This window comes from Sabethes cyaneus, chromosome 3, assembly GCF_943734655.1.
Source record: "Sabethes cyaneus chromosome 3, idSabCyanKW18_F2, whole genome shotgun sequence".
In the NCBI taxonomy this organism is placed as follows: Eukaryota; Metazoa; Arthropoda; class Insecta; order Diptera; family Culicidae; genus Sabethes; species Sabethes cyaneus.
This window is the reverse complement of record NC_071355.1, coordinates 148,981,951-149,005,854: the sequence shown is the minus strand read 5'-3', so window position 1 is coordinate 149,005,854 and position 23,904 is coordinate 148,981,951. Positions and strand designations below refer to the sequence as shown.

The window sequence follows — 23,904 nt, the reverse complement described above, 5'->3', positions numbered from 1 at the left end:
TCGTTTTACTGAATCGTATGCCGCCTTGAAATCCATAAAAATATGATGAATCTGCAAGTTGTATTCCCGGAACTCGTCAGTTACTAGACGCAGGGTAAATACCTGATCCATCGTGAAGCGACCCTCATGAAAACCAGCTTGAAACTCGCCGACGAAGAACTCAGCTAACGGACTCAGCCACACACGATAGGGAGAGCACCTTATAGGCAAAATTGAGCAACGTAATGTCTCGATAGTTTGTACTCTCAAGTCGATGTCCGTTTTTAAAATTATGGGAAATGAGGCCAATCAACCACTCCTCCGATATTTATTTTCGTCCCATATTCTATTCCTGACAATGAGGTGGCGAATTGTTTCGTACAGCTGCTCGCTCCTCGTTTTTAGAAGTACAGCCAGGATACCATCCTTTACAGCAACCTTACCGTTTTTCAGCTCACTGATTGCTTTTTTGACCTCCTCCTGTGTCAATGGCTCCACAGTTTGGCCGTCGCTCAAAATTCTTATCCTGTACCTGCTGATCTTCCTGTTTACTTCTCTATTCAACAGCGTCTGGAAATACTCTTCCACCTGGCTGCTACCGTCGTTTTGTCAGTCAGCAGGTTGCCAGCACTATCATTGCACATCACAGGCATGGCAAACTTCTTGCACCTGACCGCTTTGTAGAAACTCCGTGTGTTGTTGCTGGCGAACCTCTCCTCTGGACTGACGAGCACGTGCTCTTCGTACTGACATTTTTAGACGGTGGGTTCTTTTTTCCGCAGCTCTATCAGGACGAACCAAAAAGATTCGCGCAGAGTATCGGGCATTCCTCACATTGGAATCGTGAGAAGAAATTCTGCAGAGGATTCGCACAGAATACCTTACTTATAGAAGCAGAATTCTTGTAGGAGAATCCAAGAGTTTAATCCCAGGGATAGCTATAACTCGGCACGGGAATCGCCTGCACTATGAACTGTTTTGTTCTGATGTGAAGACGCAGTAAGCTACTTGTCTATATTGAACTGTTGACATCCTATCATTTATAAAATCCGCTTATTTGGTACTTTGATACTTAATTTGATTTGATACGCTTATTTGAAATATGAATGGGTGATAGATGAGGAAAACGTTGTATTGCTGGCAAAAATGCGCAGTGGCACTTATCAGAATGTGGAAAGTTCTCTTCCGGGTTCGCTGAAGCACGGTCAATAAAGAATCAAATATTCACGCTGCGGCAGATCCTCCAAGAAGTTCATGAATACAGAATTCTACGCACAATTATTTCATTGATTTCAAAGTTGCGTATGTTACCATCGACCGTAAAATCATGGCCATTCTAACCTCGCAGTGGACTTTATTAACGTGATGGTCCCTCAGGTGGGCTGTACAACATGTCGTTACAGGATGTTATGAAAGGAGCAACACACAGGCACAATCGTCAGCAAATCTAGTTAGTTCGTCTGCTTTGCCAATGAAATGGATATTGTCGATAGAACAACATCTGTGGTGGTGGCTGCAAAAACTAAAACTCAAAGTAGCGAAGATTGGGTTGAAGAAAAATGCGTCCAAACTAAAGTACCGTGAACCGCAAATATGACGCACACGCTAAAAGCTGATAACTCGGTCCTAATAACGACTGAGTTTGTTTTGTTTCGAGCATCGAGCCGCTATGCTGTCCATTCTCCCGATACTCGACACTCGACGTGCCTGAGTCGAGTCAAGTTGCACGGGGCCCCTAATCTCAAAGGCCCGGTGGGCCCTTTGGCTCCCAGTCCGCCCCTGGGTACAATGTATACATCATATTGCAGTGTGCACATAATTGATTAATATGTTTAAACGATTATAAAAGTTTATTTGGTAGTGCTCCAAAATTATGTTTTTCGTCATTTGAGAACCACGTTAAGTTTTTTTAATATATCTCCGTGTTTTAAAAGGAGAGATCACCCTTGTTTTCAAAAATAGATACTGTAGTACCTAAAATAGTGTATCGCGTATCATATTTTATTACAAATTGCGTACTTTCGTAGAAAAGAGGGGTGCCCATTTCGCCCCGTGTGCTCATTATGCCCCTAATCCTCCTACGTTTTGATTTAAATTTCTCTACGTATCACATCGACGTATCACTACGATGCTACGATGCTTACGCTGTGACCCGCGTTGTTTTCAGTCCAACCAGCAAAGTTATAGCCATCCTAGCTCGTTCTCTGATCAAAACTAATTTGTACTCGCGAACGACTCCGCCAGCCGAGCATCATAGCCACTCGATCCGCATAGTTTATTCCGTTGAGTAAATTCTCAATGCAGGACTAGCAAATCATTCTTTTCAGAATCGATGGTAGAGTTGATCGCTATATAGCATATGGCAAATTTTTCACTGGTTTCTTACTCGCTTACTGCTTATTATCGGTGCTGTGTTGCGCTTTTTTCGGAAACTCAACAACACTGGCTTAGGCTCACAGTGGTCTCTCAAAATCACACCATGTTGCTTGGAAAAATGACATAAAGCTGCTCGCTTAGCACTTTTCATCAGACGTAACTCCCTTGTTTGTCCATAGTTTGTTCGAACGCTCAGAAATCACCCGCTTCAATATTTTTACTGCAGCATCGATTTTATCCCAAACACCTACACCTCCCAAACAACAATCAATACAATACATAGTCAGCGTTTTCGAAATTGTTGCATACTGCAGGTACAATCTGGCGGAAGCGATTTGCAGCTCGGTTTCCAAGGATGCAGTGGGGGATAAGGGCACTGTTCATTAGTGCTCAGGTACATTCCTTGTTACTTACAAAGCAGAGCTCAAGAATTCGCCCATTAGTGTTCTCGACGTTGTTTATTTGTTGCAACAGGATGGTACTGTACGATGACAGCGTAAGAGTGGTTGGCATCCGAGTACAAAAAACCGAATTGTGTTGGTTGCCATTTCATGTCATGCATCATTCGGAAGGATGCACGGTTTCAGCTCTCGACGAATGGCTAGCAATATTCCACTTCCAGAAATCTTTAAACTGTTCAGCCGACAGCGGCCACAACGAAAAAAGTCATAATTCCGGTCAAACACTTGAGACGACGAGGTACGATCGGTGAGCCAAACGAATCGTACCAGCTATGAAGGCTGACTAGTAGGGTACGGGAGGGTATTTTCAGCCCATTAAGCGGTAGCCTGAATAATATTCAGAAATTACGTTGAAACTATATTCATTCGAGACAAGATTTTTAAACTAGTTTATAGAATAAGATTTACTGAATATCGGCGTGTATTTTGGTCTTAATGAAACGCTACTGAATTTGAGTTATAGTCGCGAGAAATGATGAAGTCGCTGCAGCTAAATTGAGCCCATTTTCTATAGTGGTGCCTGTGTTGTTTAAATCCGGCAGGCCGAAAAAGCCTGCACAGGGACTACTGCTTCTCAATGACAGATCAAAAGAGAGACCGATGGATAACGTGTCGGCATTGCCTACATACCGACTCACTGAAGATAACTACACTCAAAATATTCTGCACATAACTAATAGTAAATTTCCGTATTAAATCCCTTATGATTACCATGTGCCGCATATAAACACAATCCTTCCAGAAATACACATAACAATTATAAGCAGATAAGTAGTATGTGGTATGTGCAATTATACTCTTAAAAATTATACGTATATAAACAGTATGTGCAAATTTTTCGCGTGCACATAAATGATAACTGTTTGGCACATAAAGATCATTTACTGGGAACATTGCAAAAATCTATATGTGGGACACATAGAAACTATGCGAAAAGTTTTCTCAGTGTAGTTTTATAGTGAATACAGCTTGGTGCTAGCGCTAGTGTATCATTGAATCGTTCATATACACTAGCATCAGAAACAAGTGGTTATCACTCACATACTAGCGTTTCAGGCGCAACTGCCTCACATATTGATAGCAATGTAAATAGAGCACCATATGCTGGAATTAAAAACAAAATGCTGCAAATTACTAGTGAATAAAAATTGATTTATATTTTCATATCAGAGGGGAATTTTTGTGTTCTTCCGTGATAAAAAGAAGTAGAATTGTTCTGTGATACCATATTCACAGCTGCTTCGTTTCTAGAATAAGTAAACGTGATCATAATTGTGTGTTTTCCAAACCATCATCAAGAGCGGATACGCGTAAGCGATTGCTTCTGTTTTTTCAGCGCAATTATGTGCTAGTGGAAAAACAATGGTCTTGATGTTTATTGAATAAAATATTTGCTACTTACATTTTTATGAAAATAGTTATAACATATTAAAGCCTATGAGTGCTACATTCGCTTCAGTATTGATATATAGCGGCAAAGTTTTTATTTGGGAAAGCGCAGCAAAAAAAGGTATGTATGCCGAATTCAGCAGCGTGCTGGAAATACCCTCCCGTACCCTAGATAGTCGTTGACATTACTATTCAATAAACCATTGCACGCAGATGTCAGTGCATTTTTTCGTCCCAGGTTTGACAGTGTTGTGTGGTTCGTTTTGATTACTTATTCGCAAGACCCAGAAGCAAAAAACTGCAAAAATGACAAAAATATATGCCGTGCAAAACTGCTATCATTTTTTTGCTTCGGAAAAGTCGGGCATTTCAGGTTTCCGCAAACAAGTGGTACGAATTATTAGTAATAAACCCACTAGCAATAAATTTAGATTACAAAGGGAATCAAAATAAACCACACAAGTCACAAGAACTTCAAACCAGAGTTGAAGTTAGGCACCGTGCAAAGGTTTATCTTCAAATGCATGGAAAAGTTTTCTTTTGGCTAAACTGCTGCATCTAGTGTGCGATCATGACAAATTTAAATGATACGAACACAGGCTAATCCAAATCCACACTCTTCTTAAGAAACTTTTTTACAATTGGTTGGGAATTCGGTAAGCATTCGTGGCTCAATGCAGTTATGCATTCCCTCCTCGGAAAGGCTTAAGGTAATCCGGGAGAGATACATCCAGAATTTTACATCTGGTTCAGAACCAGTTTGCTTTGAGGAACAATTTTGGGCTAGCAATCTCGGCTGGGTGGTGCTGCTACAATCAGAAGGATCGTTGCATTAGCCCCGTAATTGTTCTGTACTCTAATAATGTCTACATACGGTTATACCCAAGGCTTTGCTTTACTTTAGGAACAGTTTCAGTTGGTTTTGAAAAAAGTTCTACTGATTTAGTTCCACATACCAGCAACGTTTGTTCGTATCTTTTGCGTATCGGTGGGTGAAATAACTCTCCGGTGCTTTGCCCTTTTTTTTTTTAACGAGTAGGGAAATCTGCTATCAGACACCTGAGAAGACAACTCAGGGAGTGGGGTTTGGTATCCCGACCCCCCTACTGGGGCGTGAGGATCCAGACCCACTAAAACCCTACTCGAGTCTCCAGCCTCAATCCCCCCTGGAACCACCTTATCGGTATTACTTCAGGGAGGGGCTATTGTGCTTAACGCACGCTCTTAGATAACTACTGGACTATGGTAGTTAGGCTGTTTATTCGCCGTTGATCGGCTTTCCAGCGGTTTTGTAGCTCAAGTACGATCTGGGTAGCAGCCGCATTGACCGCACCCCAGACGTCCGAGCTAGAACACATCCTTTGGACTAAGTTATCCGGAGTAGTGTCCTGTCCGCTAACTGCCATCATGTTGCTTCTCACGCCCGCGAAACGAGGGCATATGAAGAAAGCATGTTCTGCAGTTTCCTCAACGTCCGCGCATTCGGGACACTCGGGAGACTCCGCATGCCCAAATTTGTGCAGATACTGTCTAAAACAACCATGCCCTGACAGAATCTGTGTCAGGTGGAAGTTGACTTCGCCATGACGCCTGTTGACCCATCCGGATAGTTCCGGGATAAGTCTATATGTCCACCGGCCTTTTGTGGAATCAGACCATGCCCGCTGCCATGTGATCATCGAGGCCGATCTTGTGGTACTCCGTATGCCTCTAGTTCCACGTTGGTTGAAGCACTCTACGTCCTCGCTGATGATGATACCAATAGGCATCATACCCGCTAAGACGCAGATTGCGTCATGTGAAACTGTGCGGTACGCACTCGCCACTCTTAAGCACATGAGACAATAGGTGCTTTCCAGCTTAGCTAGATAGCTTTTGGTACCTAACGCCGATGACCACACCGGCCCGCCATACCTGAGTATGGACTGGACCACGTTGGCTAAAAGCCTTCGCTTGCTGCCATATACCGCAGAGCTATTAGACATCATACGAGACAATGCCGAAATAGCTGTGGAAGCCTTCTTGCAGGCATAGTCGACGTGGCTCCCGAACTTGAGCTTGTCGTCGACCATGACTCCAAGAAGTTTTAAGAACCGCGTTGACGAAATAGTGCAGTCCCCGACACTGATATTTGCTTGCTGCACCGACTTGCGGTTGTTCACCACGATAACCTCCGTTTTATGATGCGCTAGGTCCAGTTTCCTGGATCGCATCCAATCTTCAACAATGCTTATAGAGTGGGCAGCCGTCAACTCAACCTCTCTGATAGATTCACCGTAGACCGTAGTGCTTTGCCCTAGTAGCACTGGTAAGACTAAGCAGGCAGTAGAGGTTAATAACAAATTTTCGTCGGAAGCTTTTATCATAGCATTGCACTAAGGGTAAAAACGAGCCAAAAAAGGACGCAAAGGACGTTTCTGGCCGACCAGCTGATAAAATATGTGCGATCAAATGTATTGCGAAGATTCCACCTTTTTAGATTCCCGCGCGAAAATTATTAGCGTAATTATTTTCTGCATGTCCCACACGTGCTTGCAATTTAGTAACTTGAACCATGAGTTTTTTGTTATTGCTTCCCTACTGCACCATTCCTTGCTTGACAAGCATATTTTCAATGTATTTGGTAGCTACAGGATAGTTAATATTAAAATATGAATTTGCGTAGGACTCGTAAAATAGTTGCAAGGCACAATAAATTTTTCGTACGAGTCGCACGGTACACTTTTTTTCCTGTTTGTCATCGGGGAGCAGACCAACCACAAATTTTGTCTTGACCTTTAATGAGGTCAAGTATTTAAATAATTATTTAAAACGGTAGGTTTTACAATGGTTACTAAACAGAGGAGTCTAGTCTCAAGCAGTGGTCTAGTCTCCTACAAACAAACAAAAAAAGGGGAAAATAAACAAAATGCCCAAGTAACAATGCGAATTTTAGTTAACTCTTATTACGGTTCTCATGACCAATTTTCGTTGTTAAAACCATCATAAGAATGTAATAAAACCCAAATTGTTACTTGGGTGGAATACTTCCCGATGACAAACAGGAAAGGGATCGCATATATTTTATCAGCTAGCCGACCGTTTCTGAATTGCGTCCGTTTTTGCCACGTTGTTGCGCTTAAGGGGGCATAGTACTTTTTACACCATATTTTTTGCCTTATTTCAAATATTTTTTTCTCGATAACGCGAAAAGTGAATCGATTCGAGTTTTTTGCATTCAAAACATTGCACTTTATACTAATACTAGCTGACCCGACAAACTTCGTATTGCCACAAATTAACCTGTGTTGTACATAAATCATGAATCTCGGATGATCTTTGTCACTATCTCGAGTTTTGCAAGCCCCCCAGTGGGCGGCACTTCCAACGGCGGGTCACCGGCAACACTCGCGACCGGCTCGTCCTGAATGATCTAGTGTTACTATAGATAGTTTTTGTGGTCTTGTATTGACTAATGTTTTATGGAAGAGTCTCGAATTTCTCGAGTTCGATTAGTTTTTGAGTTTCGCAAAAATTTCTGTTTTATTTGTATGAGAGTCCATATCCCCCTACCACAGGGGTGAGAGGTCTCTAACTATCGTAAAATAAATTCAAGACACCAAAATCTCCCACATGCCAAATTTGGTTCCATTTGATTGATTAGTACTCAAATTATAAGGAAATTTGTATTTCATTTGTATGGGAGCCCACCCTCTTAAAAGGGAAAGGGGTCGTAATACACCACAGAAAAAAAATTCTGCCATCTAAAACTCTCACATGCCAAATTTGGTTCCATTTGCTTGATTAGTTCTAAAGTTATGAGCAAATTTGTATTTCGTTTGAATGGGAGCCCCCCCCCCTCCTAAAAAGGTAAGAAGTCCTAATTCATAATGGGAAAAATGGTTGCCTCCAAAAACACCCACATGCCAAATATGGTTCCATTTGCTTGATTAGTTCTCGAATTATGAGGAAATTTGTATTTCATTTGTATTGGAGCCCCCCCTCCTAATGTGGGAAGAGGTCCTAATTCATCACAGAAAAAATTCTTGCCTCCAAAAACACCTACACGCCAAATTTGGTTCCATTTGCTGGATTAGTTCTCGAGTTATGAGGAAATTTGTATTTCGTTTGTATAGGACCCCCCTCCTAAAGTGGGGAGGGGTCCCAATTCATCATTGAAAAAAAAATTGTCTCCAAAAACACACATATGCCAAATTTGGTTCAATTCGCTTGATTAGTTCTCGAGTTATGAGGAAATTTGTATTTCATTTGTACAGGAGCCCCTCCTCTTAAAGTGGGGAGGGGTCCTTATTCACCATAGAAAATTTTCTCGCTCTCGAAAACTTTCACATGCCAAATTTGGTTGCATTTGCTTGATTAGTTCTCGAGTTATGAGGAAATTTGTATGGAAGCCTCCCCTCTTAAAGGGGAGAGGAGTTATAATTCCTCTTATAAAGAGGGGAGGGGTCTCAATTCACCATAGAATAAATTCTTGTCACCAAAAAAAATACCCACATGCCAAATGTTGTTCTATTTGCTTGATTAGTTCTCGAGTTAGGAGGAAATTTGTATTTCATTTGTACAGGAGCCCCCCCTCTTAGAGTGGGGAGGGGTCCTAATTCACCGTAGAAAATTTTCCTGCCCTCGAAAACCTTCACATGCCAAATTTGGTTCCATTTGCTTGATTAGTTCTCGAGTTATGAGGAAATTTGTATGGAAGCCCCCCCTCTTAAAGGGGAGAGGAGTTACAATTCCCCTTATAAAGAGGGAGGGGTCTCAATTTACCATAGAATAAATTCTTGTCACCGTAAACACCCACATGCCAAATTTGGTTCTATTTGCTTGATTAGTTCTCGTGTTATGAGGAAATTTGTATTTCATTTGTATAGGAGCCCCCCCTCCTAAAGTGGGGAGAGGTTCTTATTCATCATAGAAAAAATTCTTGCCTCCAAAAACACCTACATGCCAAATTTGGTTCCATTTGCTGGATTAGCTCTCGAGTTATAAGGAAATTTGTATTTCGTTTGTATAGGATCCCCCCCCATTTAACGTGGGGAGGGGTCCCAATTCATCATAGAAAAAAATTTTGTCTCCAAAAACACACACATGCCAAATTTGGTTCCATTTGCTTGATTAGTTCTCGAGTTATGAGGAAATTGGTATTTCATTTGTACAGGAGCCCCCCCTCTTAAAGTGAGGAGGGGTCCTAATTCAACATAGAAAATTTTCTTGCCCTCGAAAACTTTCACATGCCAAATTTGGTTCCATTTGCTTGATTAGTTCTCGAGTTATGAGGAAATTTGTATGGAAACCCCCCCTCTTAAAGGGGAGAGGAGTTATAATTCCCCTTATAAAGAGGGGAGGGGTCTCAAATTACCCTAGAATAAATTCTTGTCACCGAAAACACCCACATGCCAAATTTGGTTCTATTTGCTTGATTAGTTCTCGAGTTATGCAGAAATTTGTGTTTCATTTGTATGGGAGCCCCCCCTCTTAGTGGGGGGAGGGGTCTCTAACCATCACTAAAACCTTTCCTGGTCAGAAAAACCTCTACATGCAAATTTTCACGCCGATTGGTTCAGTAGTTTTTGATTCTATAAGGAACACAGGACAGACAGACAGACAGACAGACAGACAGGCAGACAGACAGACAGACAGACAGACAGACAGACAGACAGACAGACAGACAGACAGACAGAAATCCTTCTTTATAGGTATAGATTTACAATTTTGTTTGCATATGTGAACCTCTTCCCCTCTCCCCTACGGCTCCTTGAACATGATCATTCGAAAAAAACATGATTTACGGTACCATGGATTGGCGCTGGGGGGCTTATCCGAATTGAAAAATTCCAAAACGACATGAAAGTATATTAAATTATCTCGTGTTTGACCCATCCTTTTTTTAAAATTCGAACGCATAACAAAATGGCGGACATTCAAACATAAAAGTAACGTTTTTAGTCGAAAAAATTGACTTTAAACATTTCTAAAAAATACAAAAATTGTAATATCAAAAAAAAGGATGGGTCAAACACTACATAATTTTGCTGGCTTTAAAACGAAAAAAGAATCATGAGAATTGCTTGAGCCGTTCTTGAGATATTTATGGTACCGACTTTCAAAACCTGGTTTCGAGAAAAACAACGTTGAAGTTTTTATTCGCTGTGTAATCGCTCCAGACATGCGCGGTACAAATAGCTGTAACTTTGTTAATTTTTGGAATTCATCGAAATGACTTGAAACACGCATGGTCAAAATGTTAATCTCTCGAAATAATCAATAAAAAAAAAAAAAAGAACATTTACGACAAAATCAAGTGGAAAAGTCCAAAATAGCATACGCGTAACGCTTGTCCAAAATACATAAACCACCCTAGTCCTTGCCAGACTCTCTGATTTTAATTTATTGTGATTTAATTGATCGACAGATTGAATGCAGTTGGTGCAAAACCACAAATGGTTCGATTGCGCATTAACGAAGCCCAAACCCGATCGAACCCAATTCAGGCCTCTTATATGAAACACACAATCAGAGAGAAAGTAATTAAATGATTTAATTACGTTTAGATCAAGATCAAGGTTGAGATACATGACCGCTTCAGACGAAACATAGCCATTTTCATCCATTCCGATTCTGATAGGTATTTCTGCTATCTGTTGCATAACCAAGGGCGATATCGCAATCACCACAACTAGAGTTCTGAATTGAATTCAATTCAGAACTCTACCACAACGGATGATGCGAACACGAGAAAGCTACACAGAACGAAAAAATGAATCTCACAACGTAAACAAAAATCAGATATAAATATTTTTCCATCAAATAAAAGGTAAATAGCCTAACTCGTTTTTAAAGATTTATTTTTACATTAAGCCATATGCAATAAATAAGCCTTTAGGTGGAATTACACGTAATTTTATATGATTTGCGATGCTCCATTTATGTGCATGTCGAAAAACGTAAATTTACAATATTTTTTCGAAGCGTGCATTCTAATTTGCCTACCATTAGAATGCGATAGTGTGCACTTTATACACCAACTATTGATATACACCTTCCAGGTGATCAATCATTTGCACTTCAACAAGTATCACTCTTCAGGTATCTTATTGCCCCGTGGGCTGGAGAAACTATTTTCATACAAACCAATTATGTCATAGACCAACAGGCGTGTTTTTGTTAGACGAGAAGAATGCAACGCGCGCGTCGATACTGCAACAAGGGATCCGTCTAAAGGTGGAACGTTACAGATAGAAATAAATAAGACAGCGAACCTATTTTTTCGGGATTGGAAGCGCTGCCTGGAAAAACTGGAGTGCAAGGCACTGGAACAGCTGTGTCGTTCTCAGGAAATGCTTAAAATCTTCAAGAAACTGAATGTATTTCGCAAAGGCTTTGTGCAGTGATCTGCAATATATCGGAATAGATATGAAGGAAACTCGACGGAGAAATGTGAACTGCCTGAAAGGTGGAAGCAGCAGTTATTGCCCCTTTTATGACTATTTAAACTATTGCGATAAAGATAATCATTTAATCAAACATACTGCATTTTGCACTGTTAATCTGACACTAGAAAGGCTTTTAAATTAACCAAGTTATGAGTTTGACTTCTTTTTTCTTCTTATCCTTTTTCACTTCATTTTCCTTGAGCGAAATCGTGTGCGAGATTCGACTGTGATAATCGTGTAAATCGGGGTAGTCTAAATAGAGGCAAATGTCGCAATATAATGAAGTTTTTAATAAACCTTTGCACGGTGCCTAACCAGAGTTGAGGTTTGACGTTTTTTTTTTGTGTTTTGTTTTGATTCCCTTTGTAACCTAATTTTATCGCTAGTGAGTTTATTACTTGTAATTCGTACAACTTGTTTGCGGAAACCGGAAATGCCCGACTTTTCCGAAGTAGAAAAATGATATGAAGATAGAATTAACAAAGGGGCGAATGTCGCAAGCGTAAACAAACCGAGTGAGGGTTGATTTTCCTATGCTGGTCCAGCAAAAAGTAACTCTCACTCGTTTTGTTTACATTTGCGACATTCGCCCTTTTGTTAATTCTATCTAGATATCAGTTTTGCACAACATATATTTTTGTCATTTTTGCTTCTGGGTTTTGCGAATAAGTAATCAAAACAAACCCCACAACACTGTCAAACCTGGGACGAAAAAAACGCACTGACATCTGCGTGCAACGCTTTATGATGCAGATAAGGTACTCCTGGGCAAGTGGGAATACGGGGTAACTGGGAATGAAGTCCATAACTCGCTTCAACCTGATTTCCTGACACTGAACCTTTCTAGAAAAGAAAGATACAACTCCAGTGCATACAATAAAATTACGGTTTAATTATAATTTATTTTCCAAACACCAAAATTTGGGCGCCATTTTCAATTTGCTTTGTAAGTTGGACGCACCTTTCTATAAATGATGTTTTGGTTCCAGGGATTCTCAAAAGTACATGTTTTTCTGGCAGTATATAAACATAATTAGTGTAATAATAAGCTACACACGATAACTAGTTGTACAATTTGACAAACGGCATCAAATATACGAGTCGAAATGAAGGCGGCGTTTCAGAGCACCCGGGGCAAGTGGGACCTATTAAAAATAAAGAGTTTCAGCACAAAGCTTCCTATCTTAATACATTATTTAGATGTACTGCGAAACTTTTTGTTTGCAGTTCAATGAGATAATATTAATATCGGTAAAACTTTAAAATAAAACCGAAAAGGGCTTGGTTTGGCTTGGGTACCCAGAAAAGAAGTCCATTAACATGACCCATGTTTTGTAAACCTGGGAAGGCAAAGTTGATATTATTAAGCTAATCTGCAACTGGAAGTAGAACAATAAAGCGTTATAGTTGTTATAGCGTAACTATTTATTATGATAGTTTCACCACAGACTAACAGACGTAACACTTCGAACAAATTTTCTAACAAAATATTGTTTCAGCGACACCCCTAAAACTTGGAAAAACACTTGCATCACCTGGTGCAGTCTTCACGTTACGCAGTTACGCAGAGCAGATCGCTATAAAATTTAGCAATGCTAAAAATTTACTTGTATTCAGCTTTTTATGCGCTATAATGGCAGACGCTATTAATTGTGTTTGTAATATACGAGCAATCTTTTTGAACAACTCTGCATCCATCAAATCTGGCACTCTTCTTCTGTATGACAGTATGCACTTTCTTTCGTTTACGCAAAAGAAGGAAAGTAAAATGTTCTAAATGTAAACAAAACTGTTGCTCTTCTTTTGCGTAAAGGAAAGAAAGAGCAACACTGCCGTACAGGAGAAGAGTGTCAGTTGTCAGATTTGATGGATGCAGAGTTGTCAAAAAGATTGTTCGCATATTACGAAAACAATTTTTAGCGTCCGCCATTATAGCGCATAATAAGCTGGAAATTATATCACAACAGCGTCATGGCAAGCGAGCGGCGTTCTCGCCCAGTTGTTTGATTCTTGGCTTAAGCGAACATTTAAAATGATCGTTTTTATTGGCGATGGGATGATGCTTCAGAATTACGACTGTTAGTCTGTGGTTTGCTATTAAGACCGGTAGTCCTCTACGGACACGAGACATGAAAAATGCTCGATGGGGACTAGCTAACACTAGTCGTTTTAAACGTCTTATAGTTAGACCCATCTTTAGCAGGGCATATGAGCTCTTTGCGTAGAGTAGCATGATGAACCACGTGCTGGTGGAGCTTTACGGTGAGCCTAGCATCCGCACAGTCGCTAAACTGGTACCCTACCTTGGGTGCCAATAGGCGACACAAGTTGTGAGAATTTCGGACCCGCAAAAATGGTGTAGAGTGGAGCAAGACCTAGGAAGTGTGGGATATTCAAAAAAATGAAGACGAACAGCTATGGGTCGAGTATGTTACCGTAAAATTGTAAAGCAGGTCAACACCTTAACGGACATCGTATCAGTATGAGTAAATAAGTCAGTGAAGGATTCGTAAGTGTGATTTCGCGAGATCACATCATCCGGGATAAATCAAGAAGTATCCATTAAAATGCCATTCCCAAGAAACGGTCATTGAATTCGTTTTGCAATTTTACGAGGTAGTTCAATCAATCACAGAGAGCAACCACAGGCAGTTTTCAAGAAAACTGAGACAGACGATTCAACCATTTTTTTTTTTTTTTTGAGAATGTTTTCTTACCGTTTAATGGCGGAGCATCCTTCTCGCAACCATTGACGTCAATGGCGGTTGTTCGCAATGTCAGCGCTGTTCCGAAAGTTTTATACTTAGCGAGATCGATTGAGACACGTGAGTCATTCCATTTGACTTCCCTTTCCATCAAATTGATCATTTTTGGTCCATAAAGCCTGTATATAAAATATATAATATAAAAAACAAACAAACAAAAATCTACATATTTAGTCAAAGTATCCAAACAGAATTTATTCAATGAAGATGAACGAGATTGAAGAAACCAATCTGATATTTTACTTCTATAATGATAATTTAAGATTGCAGCACCCGATAAATCATTTTTATGAACCATTACAATAATTACAAGAAAATTCGATAAAAGTAGAGATTTCCACTGAGGCAAAAAAAATGTTTCAGCTTATAAATAAACTTGTCTTTTTTATGTTTAATAAATTTAATAAACACGTGAAATTTTGCAATTTGAAACATAAGTAATATGAGTTGAAGTATAAGTAAAATGAAATATTATATTGGAAACAGTGAAAAAATTAAAATAAATAAAATATGTAAAATATGTAACCAATATTCATTTTAAATCCATTCATAAATTGTTGTATGTAGGTATTTAGGAGTGAATGCGAGTTTCTGTCAGCGTTACAGGCAGTGCAGAGCATTTCTGGGTGAAAACTGCCAAATAACGGAAATATTTGGCACGACCCTCTGCGATTTGAATAAAACTCTCATGTGTTCAGTGAAGGAAAAACAGACTTCATAATTACTAGACAAGTAGTAGTACTGGTGTGCCCGTTAATAATGATCAACTACAACTTTTCGCTGCTAGGGTAGTTGATCCAATGGTTGTGGTACAGTGGACCCCCGTTCGTTTGAACGATTCCTCATACAAACTAACGGGGTTAGCTTTTAATTTGAACAACTGGTAACCCTAAATATGCTGGAGCTTGTGTGAACTGGCTGCCCTGTTCTTTATTATTGTTTTGGTGGTTTGATTCAGTTGGCAGTTGCAAGCAGCGAATATTTCATTCTCCGATCAGATTTCTACCATAATCGTTGGGAAAACGCATTGTAATACAGAAATACACGCTAGATCAGTACAAACAAATCGTGTTTATGTGCATTGTCTGTATAAGCAAAAGATGTCATATTGAAAATGACATTTGAACGATTTTTAATTTGCACGTCGTGCAAGCCAACGGGGTACAAATTAAAAAGTGTTCAGATTAAAAACGGTCAAACGAACGGGGGTCCACGGTAGTACCAATAGTTGCGCTACTATTCATCATTAATGCATATTTTCGTCACCGTAGCATTTTCGATAAAACAATTACGTTCATTATATAAAACAGGTTCTTAGGAGTATTGGTAGTTAGACTACACCATTTAAAATTAAAGCATTATTTGCTAAAATGCCCATTTTTAAAAATCTGACACAACTATACGCGCAGTTGGAGCGCACAACTATAGGCTCTCATTTCTATAGTTTTGCTACGATGTTTTTCACTTAGCAACCTAGCAATGTATATGGAATAACACAATTTAAGGAACACCAAACTTAATTAAGGAAACATTAGGGCCACTGTTGGTACAACATAATTGAATCGGAAAATTCATTTTTTCTTTATAAAGCTTCTCGTACAACGAAAGCAATTGTCTTGCCTTGTGACAAATACCTTGTATTTGATAAATTTATATCCCTCAAGCAATAATTGAAGCATATACCTCAATAAACAAGAAAAATGAAGTTATATTGTGCTTAATGGCGCAACTAATGGAGCATCTACCCTATCAACAAAAAATGTGTGTCACGTACTTTTCGCTAGACGGACATGCAAACAAAAACATTCTTTTAAATTTCAGTAAAATGAATATTGCGAACATTAAATATTCTGCAGTAGTTAAGAAATTTTTAACTCCGCCTGCAAATGACGGATCTTTGGAGAAGCATGTTCGAACGAACCTGAGGTTACTGAGAACCATAGCAGAAGGTCCAAAGGCCCCAAAAAGGAGGATGGTTTTAATAGCTGTTATCCATGGCTATTATGTAAAGACTTAAATGGATAAACCCCTAATCCAAGGTGTGACGCGACTCGTGCCAAGGTATGAAGTGAGCTGAAACAAAGCGAGAGCCGAACAGTCATGGCCAATTGGATGGCCGCACATCGCTCAAACAATAAAAAAAATATAACGCCGAGTATTAAAGTTACTCAAAAGTTGCTGAGTCTCAATAAAAGAGTTTACCGTTACACGTATAACCGGTCTTGTGGCAGGATATTGCCCGAGTGAATATCATCTTCGGAATCTCAAATTCTCGACTGGTTGGGTTCAAGTTTAACTGAAAAAAAATTCGAGCCCGGGTCGGGTTCATGCTTGGAAAATATGAAACCCAACTATCTGTACCAAAAACCCAGCCATATTACCAACTCGTATATCAACGTACGAATATTATCGTAAATATCTCTCAACAAATTCGGAATCGTAAATAAAGCCTAATAAAGAGCGCACAAGGCAACATTCCATCGTTTATAATGATAGTGGCTGACAAACATACGATATTCAGCACAAATTTGTATAGCTGTATGAAGATGGTCGCGCTTAATCGGATCATTGCGTATAGAAATACCCATATAGGTGTATCGTTTAAATTTTAATAAACTTAAGTTATTCCTCAGTACAGTATTTGTGCTCATTCTATAGCTGTCTAGTCGAGCCGTTAAATCTTGTAGTCTAGTCGAGCAGTTGAGTCAAGCAGTTCAGTCGAGAAGTCGAGTCTAACAGTTGAATTGAGCAGTCCAGTCGAACAGTTGAATTGAGCAATTGAGTCGAGAAGTTAAATCGAGCAGGTAAATTGAGTTGTTCAGTCCAGCAGTCAAGTCGATCTGTCCAATCGAGCAAGTGTGTCGAGCAGTCCAGTTGAGCTCGACTGGACGAGCAATCATGTCGAGCAGTCCGAGCAATCGAGCAGTCCAGCAGTCGACCAGAAAGGTGACTGAGAATAGAACCTATTCTTATTGCTACGAAAGCATGACGATCTGTCAGGGACCTGTTTTAGCTATCGATAAACCTCTTATGACGTCCTGTCAGTGACCTGGTTTTGGCAATAGACAAGCTTCTTATATACATAGATAAATTATTATTATAGATTACACATAGGAAAATGCTAGTTGCGAAATTGGAAGTAACAACTAAAAAGTGCGTTGTTTGTCACAGAGAATAATTCATTTATCATTCAATTACGAATAATATCAAAATTGGTTAAATATTCTACTCGAAATTTGAGTTGTACACTTTAACGTCATTTTAAGTAGTTTTAATCAAGTTTTAGCTAAATTCGATCTGTTTATTATACACATTTAAGAGTGTACAATAAGCTACAGGCGCTAATGTAATATTTTATAGTCAATATATAGGTACCAGCACCAGCAGCAAGGTGCTGTCACTGTGCAAATCATTTAGTCTAGACAAGAATCATTTAGTTGAGATACTTTAGTGATGTTGTCGCTAATATACTCAGCGATTTTAATTTGAAATTTTATACAAGCGTTTCCGAAAAATTTATTCCAGAATGCATGTCTCTTCTCTGTGGTATTACTACATTATGCACTCTTAAATGATTCTACCTGTAAATTGGTCGGATTTAGTTAAAGCTAGGTTGAAACTAGTCAAAATGCCCTTAAAGTGTACAAACTCAGATTTTGAGTAGTTTTTCAACCAAAAAATTGGTAGTAGGAACTTACAAGTGCGTTATTTGTCATAGAGAATAATTCAATTATCGGTAGCAAGTAGCCAAAATTGGTTGAAATTTTTACCCAAAGTTTGAGTTTGTACACTTTTAGGGCATTTTGAGTAGTTTCAACCTAGCTTTAACTAAATCTGACCTATTTACAGGTAGAATCATTTAAGAGTGTGGGATTGGAGAAGTCGTTTCTAGCAGTGAAACTGAAAACCTTTGCTAGCGGCATATAAGAAATGTGGTTCTATCAACTTAGTGAGAACACCTTGTTCGTTAAGACAAAAGTGAAATTTTTTTCATGCTTCTTTAACTGCTCGAATCTAAAATTGAAGCATTCAATTTGGGAAAATTAATTTGTAATTAATTAAAACAGGTAAAAAATCTGCTTACTTTTTCCAATAGCATTAAGGCCATTAGAAATATTTTATAAAGTGTTTGTCCTTCCGGTGTTGGGCGTTGGGCCACTGAAAAAAAACATAGAATTTTTTAATCGAGCAAAAAAAATTGATTTTAGGCATTTTTACTTAAAGTTTAAAAGTGAAAACCAAATCTATTCTTGCTTTTAATATATACGTTATTATTTTCCTTGCAAAAATCCACGAAAAAAGACAAAAACGAAAGAAAAATTTTTCGGCGACTTCGGAAATTCCATTATTCGAATTTCCATTTCTGTTTCGTGCTAGAAGCATTAACTCAACAAAGACAAAGACTTTTAAAATTATTTGCAATGGCCTAATTGCAATATACAAAACAGTGAAAGCCCTTCTTCCCATTAAATTTCAAAATAGGATCTGATATCAACTTGTTGTCTGCTTCATATGAAAAAAGTTTCTCCTTTTTGTGCAACACGCTCCATCCTCGACGACAGCGTTTCAAAATAACACTTAATTGCCACTTCTCTTGTATCATCAAAGGTTTTCGGAAACCCAATGAAAACCACAAGCCTTCAGAAATGATGAAGTTTTATTCAAAGTTCTTGTTGCTGAATGCAAAAACCATGCATAAGCAAAAATGAGAGAAAATTCTAAGTTAGAATCAGTTGCGCTACACCTGCCTTTTCCATTTGCGTGGATTTGATTCACAATGATCTACTGTAAGGCACGATTTAAAGTACAGTCACTCCACAGTTATGAATCAACTAAGGCGTATTTCACAATGTTGAATAAATCACCATAGCCTTGATAGTAAAAATGGAAAGCTAACTGTATAAACCTGCTGTGCCTCTTAATATAAGAAATTTCTTCATAGGACACTATATTCAATAAAATAATTATTAAAAGAGTAAATAAAAAAGTTCACGTTTTTAATTATAAAGCATTGGCCAAAAATAAATACATCATCCAATTTCATTTTTTTTTTCATGAATCATCTACAACTTTCTTTGCTTAGAGCATGTGGAACAACATGGAGTTTTTATTGATTCAAAATTGTGAGTATATATAGAGAATATACATAATTACCCACTCAAGGATCATATATTTTTCACACGATATCCAAGTTTTCTTTGTCAAATAATTATTAATATTTGACTATTTTTTGTTAAATACAACCTATACCTTATAAAAAATTTCATTGTTAAGGGGTCCTTTCTTGACAATCAACCAAAACTAACTTTTAAAACTTGTAAGAGCACTTTCTTAACGTAAGCTAGAAAAACATGATGAAAGTGAACCGCAAAAGGCTCCATCAAACAATTTGACTTCTCATGTTATACAAAATGAAGTCAATAAGGAAAGTTCTATTTATGTAAATGTATCAATAATCAAACAAGAATAAAAAGATAAATATAGGGGGAAGTCCCCCAGTACCGGACACCTAAAGATTTTGTCATATATAAAATCAACATATAGTATAACTCAAATTTCCATTCACTGGAAGAGTAATTTAGAGAACTATTGTCCAATAAAAATAGAATACACATAGTTGTGTCACTAATGAACCATTTCGAAAGCCAAATGAGAAATCGACAAAAAATATTACTTAAAAATTGTGTCTCCCAGTACCGGACACTTAGCAGAAATCAGAAATTTACCTATTCAGGGTTTATATTTCTTGAAAAGTACATGTAAAAATCTTTAAAATCTTTTATTCCTTGCATACTTGTTGACTAAAGATGTTTGAAAAATTGCCTTGAATAAAAATGAACAGTTTTTTATGCACTAGGTATATCGAAGCATTTCTGTTATCTTCGAAAAATTGATCATCAACTGGATTCCTTGTTATTTTAATTTTCTTTTGATGATGATGATGATGATGATGATGATGATGATGATTTTTGTCTTTTTTGTTGATGATAGTAAGATGCATCATTTGAATCATGAATGTCAAAAATATTCGGTATTAGGAGCTGTCCGACGTTGGGGGACTTTTCCCTAATCAAGTTAAATGATTTATTCGGCTATAACAGAGATTGTAAATCAATGCTGATCCATAACTGTGGGTTATACAGAATTGTGGACTGACTGTACTACCATACTGAAAAGTTTAGTGGACAAATGTTTGTTGGCGAATATATGTTAATTTAACATCGATAAATAACCTGCACTCAAAAAATCGGCACGTCGCATCCACGTGAAAAATCATGTAAACTTCTGTACAGCAACTTACGTGAGCTTCATGTACTAGTTAATGGAAAAATTGATACAACTTACCGGGATCGCACGTAAACTGGTTAGTATGAGTGCGAGTTACCAACAATTCACGTGAATGTTACATGAAAAGTGTGATGGATGATAATTACTTATGTTTTCACGTAAACTTGACGTGCTGATTTTTTTGAGTGTGGCAGAAAATCGCATTCAAAAATTTACAAGACACAGGGGGTTGATGTGGCTGTTAAACTCCTTATGTTGCCTATGTCCCACCCACTGGTTTTGGTAGTTTAGATTCTGGTTCTGGCTCTGGTACCCTCTGGTAGCTCAGGTTCAAGTGAAAACTTGCTGCTTGGTTTATCTGAAAACAACTGAAGCGAAATAGGAAGCAATTAAATCCAGCCTTTTAATTGCAATTTTCCTAATAAATAAATTCATACCAAATCTCGGACATAGTGCCACTGAGAACAGACATCCATTCAGGAACAATTTTTTTCTGGAATTGTAGGATAAAATTTAAAATTAAAATTGCCTAATAGAGTAAGGAGGGGTAAAAGTGCGATGTGGGTAAAAGTGCGTTTCAATGATTTATCGGTGCAGATTCCGAGTAAATTTTCTACATTGGCATGAATGGGTGACTACTTGGACAGCTTGAATCTAACGTAAACTTTGGTTGCTTAGTTTCTGAGTTATGTGCAAATGTTATTTTAGGGCGGTTTTGATGTAATTTTTCGTAATACGGCCAAATACGATATCAACAGGTGGATATTATTTGTTGAAAATTTGTAGCAGCGTTTTACTCACATATCTATTTTGAAAATACAGCGAAAATAATTTACAAAATATATTTCGCTTTTTCGTAATTTAATCTAACCCCGTCAAGCGCCTAGCGGGGTAAAAGTTCGATTCACGGACGGGCAAAAGTGCGATTCATGGACGAGGCAAAAATGTATAGCTAATTATACACAGCTTTGGGCACTATAATGCAGATACTAGAAATAAAAGTTCTGCAGAACACTGTGTGCTCTACAGATGTTGACCGAAGAAAAACAATGTTTTTCTGCTGATGAAACAAAAAACAAACGTTTGGAAAAGTTTCGATCTAACGCAGGTTGCAATACACCAGCGCAAAATAGAAAAGGTGCAAATTGAGAATATTCCTTACCGAAACATAACACAGATTGAAGATAATATGGTTTCGTTAGCTACTGCTGGGCTAAATTCATGGATTCTAGCTTCGAACTTTTGCCCCGCTTGTGGGGTAAAAGGGCGAATTTGCACTTGGTCAGAAGAAAGAAGAATTTATTTTGCAAATCATTATTACCACAGATGATTTATAGTTGAATGTGAAGACATTGAGTTACTGCATCATTATAAAATATATTATGTTGTTGTCCTTCTTTATATCTCACGAAAATTGATGACAACTTCAAACATCGCACTTATGCCCCGCCCTACGCTATACTAACGTCATCACCACTATAGTTGCCAAACTAAATGGTTTCTAGACTAATTGATACAGCCACTGACAACAGCTTACCTCCGTAGCTAGTATTGTGACTGGCAGCTGAATCTGGATTATTTTCCCTAATGCCAATGTTATGGACTATAAACATTACACTAGCGCCAGAAGCTGGCTGTTGTAAGCATGTTGTAAAATTTTATGCGTCTTTAGCAACACCATCGCTATAATTTCTCAACTAATTTGACATACGTAATGAAGGTATTTTTTACAAGATTTAGAATAATCATTTGCTGGAAAAAAATCTCAAAATATCTCGAGAATGGCTAATTTTAGGAAACCTGTTCAGCATTTTGGTTCAAAATGAACTGAAGAATATTAAAATGTTATATTTACTAATTTATAAAATTTGTACCAATTCATAAAATTTGAATTTAAGAAATGCATAAAAAAAATTCCTGCTAAAACCCAATTTTCGGGTAATTGTACCAACTTGGAACGTTGTCTTTTGTTTCTTATGTTTTATTACTTTCAGGAAAAACGAAAAATCAGAGGTTTAGACACGACCGCATAGGTGACGCAGGATTACGTAAGACTCTTTGTAGTGATAGTAGCATGTTAGATTCGATTCTTCATGTATACATGTTCATGCAGCATATAGACATGTTACATGCGTTGTACGTAACATTTATCAAAGTAGTAACATTGTATACGTTCAATTCTCAATAGATTTCAGAGTTATTTCTATGCGCATTTGGAAACAATTTTATAAAATCAAGAGCACAAACTATTGCTTTCCTGTTACTTTACAGAAATTAAAGATTGTTTTTATTACCAATGGTTCACCCACGTTGAAGGGATTTTGCCAATTCAATCCCATTTTATCAACAGCACATCTTTCCATTACGCTTCCAATGAAACGTAAACATGCGCATCCATACATAATTATATTATAACCGAACACTAGATTTATAGGGCACTTTTCCAGCACAGATATCAAATTCGCCTAAGTTTAATCGTCTCGCCGTCGCCGTAAAGAATTTACAGTCTGTCGCGTCAAGAAACTTTTGTAATTTTTCTGGCATACTTCCCTAACACAGACATCAAATTGGATTAGGCTTATTCGCGTTCGTAAGAAAGTTGTTAGCACGTGGAGGCTTTGTCACCCTTCCTGGCGTAATTCTCAAGCAAAAATATCAAAATTGTCTTGCTTTAATCGTAGCTTAAGAAATCTTTTTGAGACAAGGAATCTTTGTCACTTGTTTTGTCCTACTTCCCAAGCACAGATATCAAATTGGTATAGGTTTAGAACATCGTAAAAAATCTTTGTTTGTTTATAACAAACAAACTAAACGCAACAAATCTTCGATCTGTTGGAACGGGGAGATTTTGTCACTTTTTTTTCTAAAATCACGTTAAAACCATGATGGTATCTTTTCCAACCAATCACGAAGCGAGTATTTCCAGTTGGACAATGCTTCATTATTTTAAAATTTTCAATAGTACGTACTTTAAAATTAATAGGTTTCATTATTGGTATGGATACGTAGATTTTCCGATCGATTGGCGTAAAAATATTTAAAATCGATCTAGAAACCTCTAAGCTATTAGCGCTCAAAATCTTTCATTTTTTCGGGACGCTCGCATTTTTCGATTTTTGGGAATGACATCCTATTCCAAACCTTGCCATAAGACGTAGTTCTACGTCAAAATGGGTTTCTTCCATGAAAACATGTTGATAGTTTCATTTAAATCGA

At 38.0% G+C, this 23,904-nt stretch overlaps 1 protein-coding gene across 2 annotated transcripts in view; it reads right to left on the bottom strand.

The window, feature by feature from the left end:
* LOC128742703 (platelet-derived growth factor receptor alpha) overlaps positions 1-23,904 on the bottom strand; it is a 123,440-nt gene that overhangs the window by 41,720 nt on the left and 57,816 nt on the right. For both annotated transcript variants that reach the window (XM_053839142.1, XM_053839143.1), the window contains exon 11: positions 14,353-14,519. In XM_053839142.1, coding sequence (XP_053695117.1) covers positions 14,353-14,519 — 167 coding nt within the window. The remainder of the gene's footprint in view (positions 1-14,352; positions 14,520-23,904) is intronic.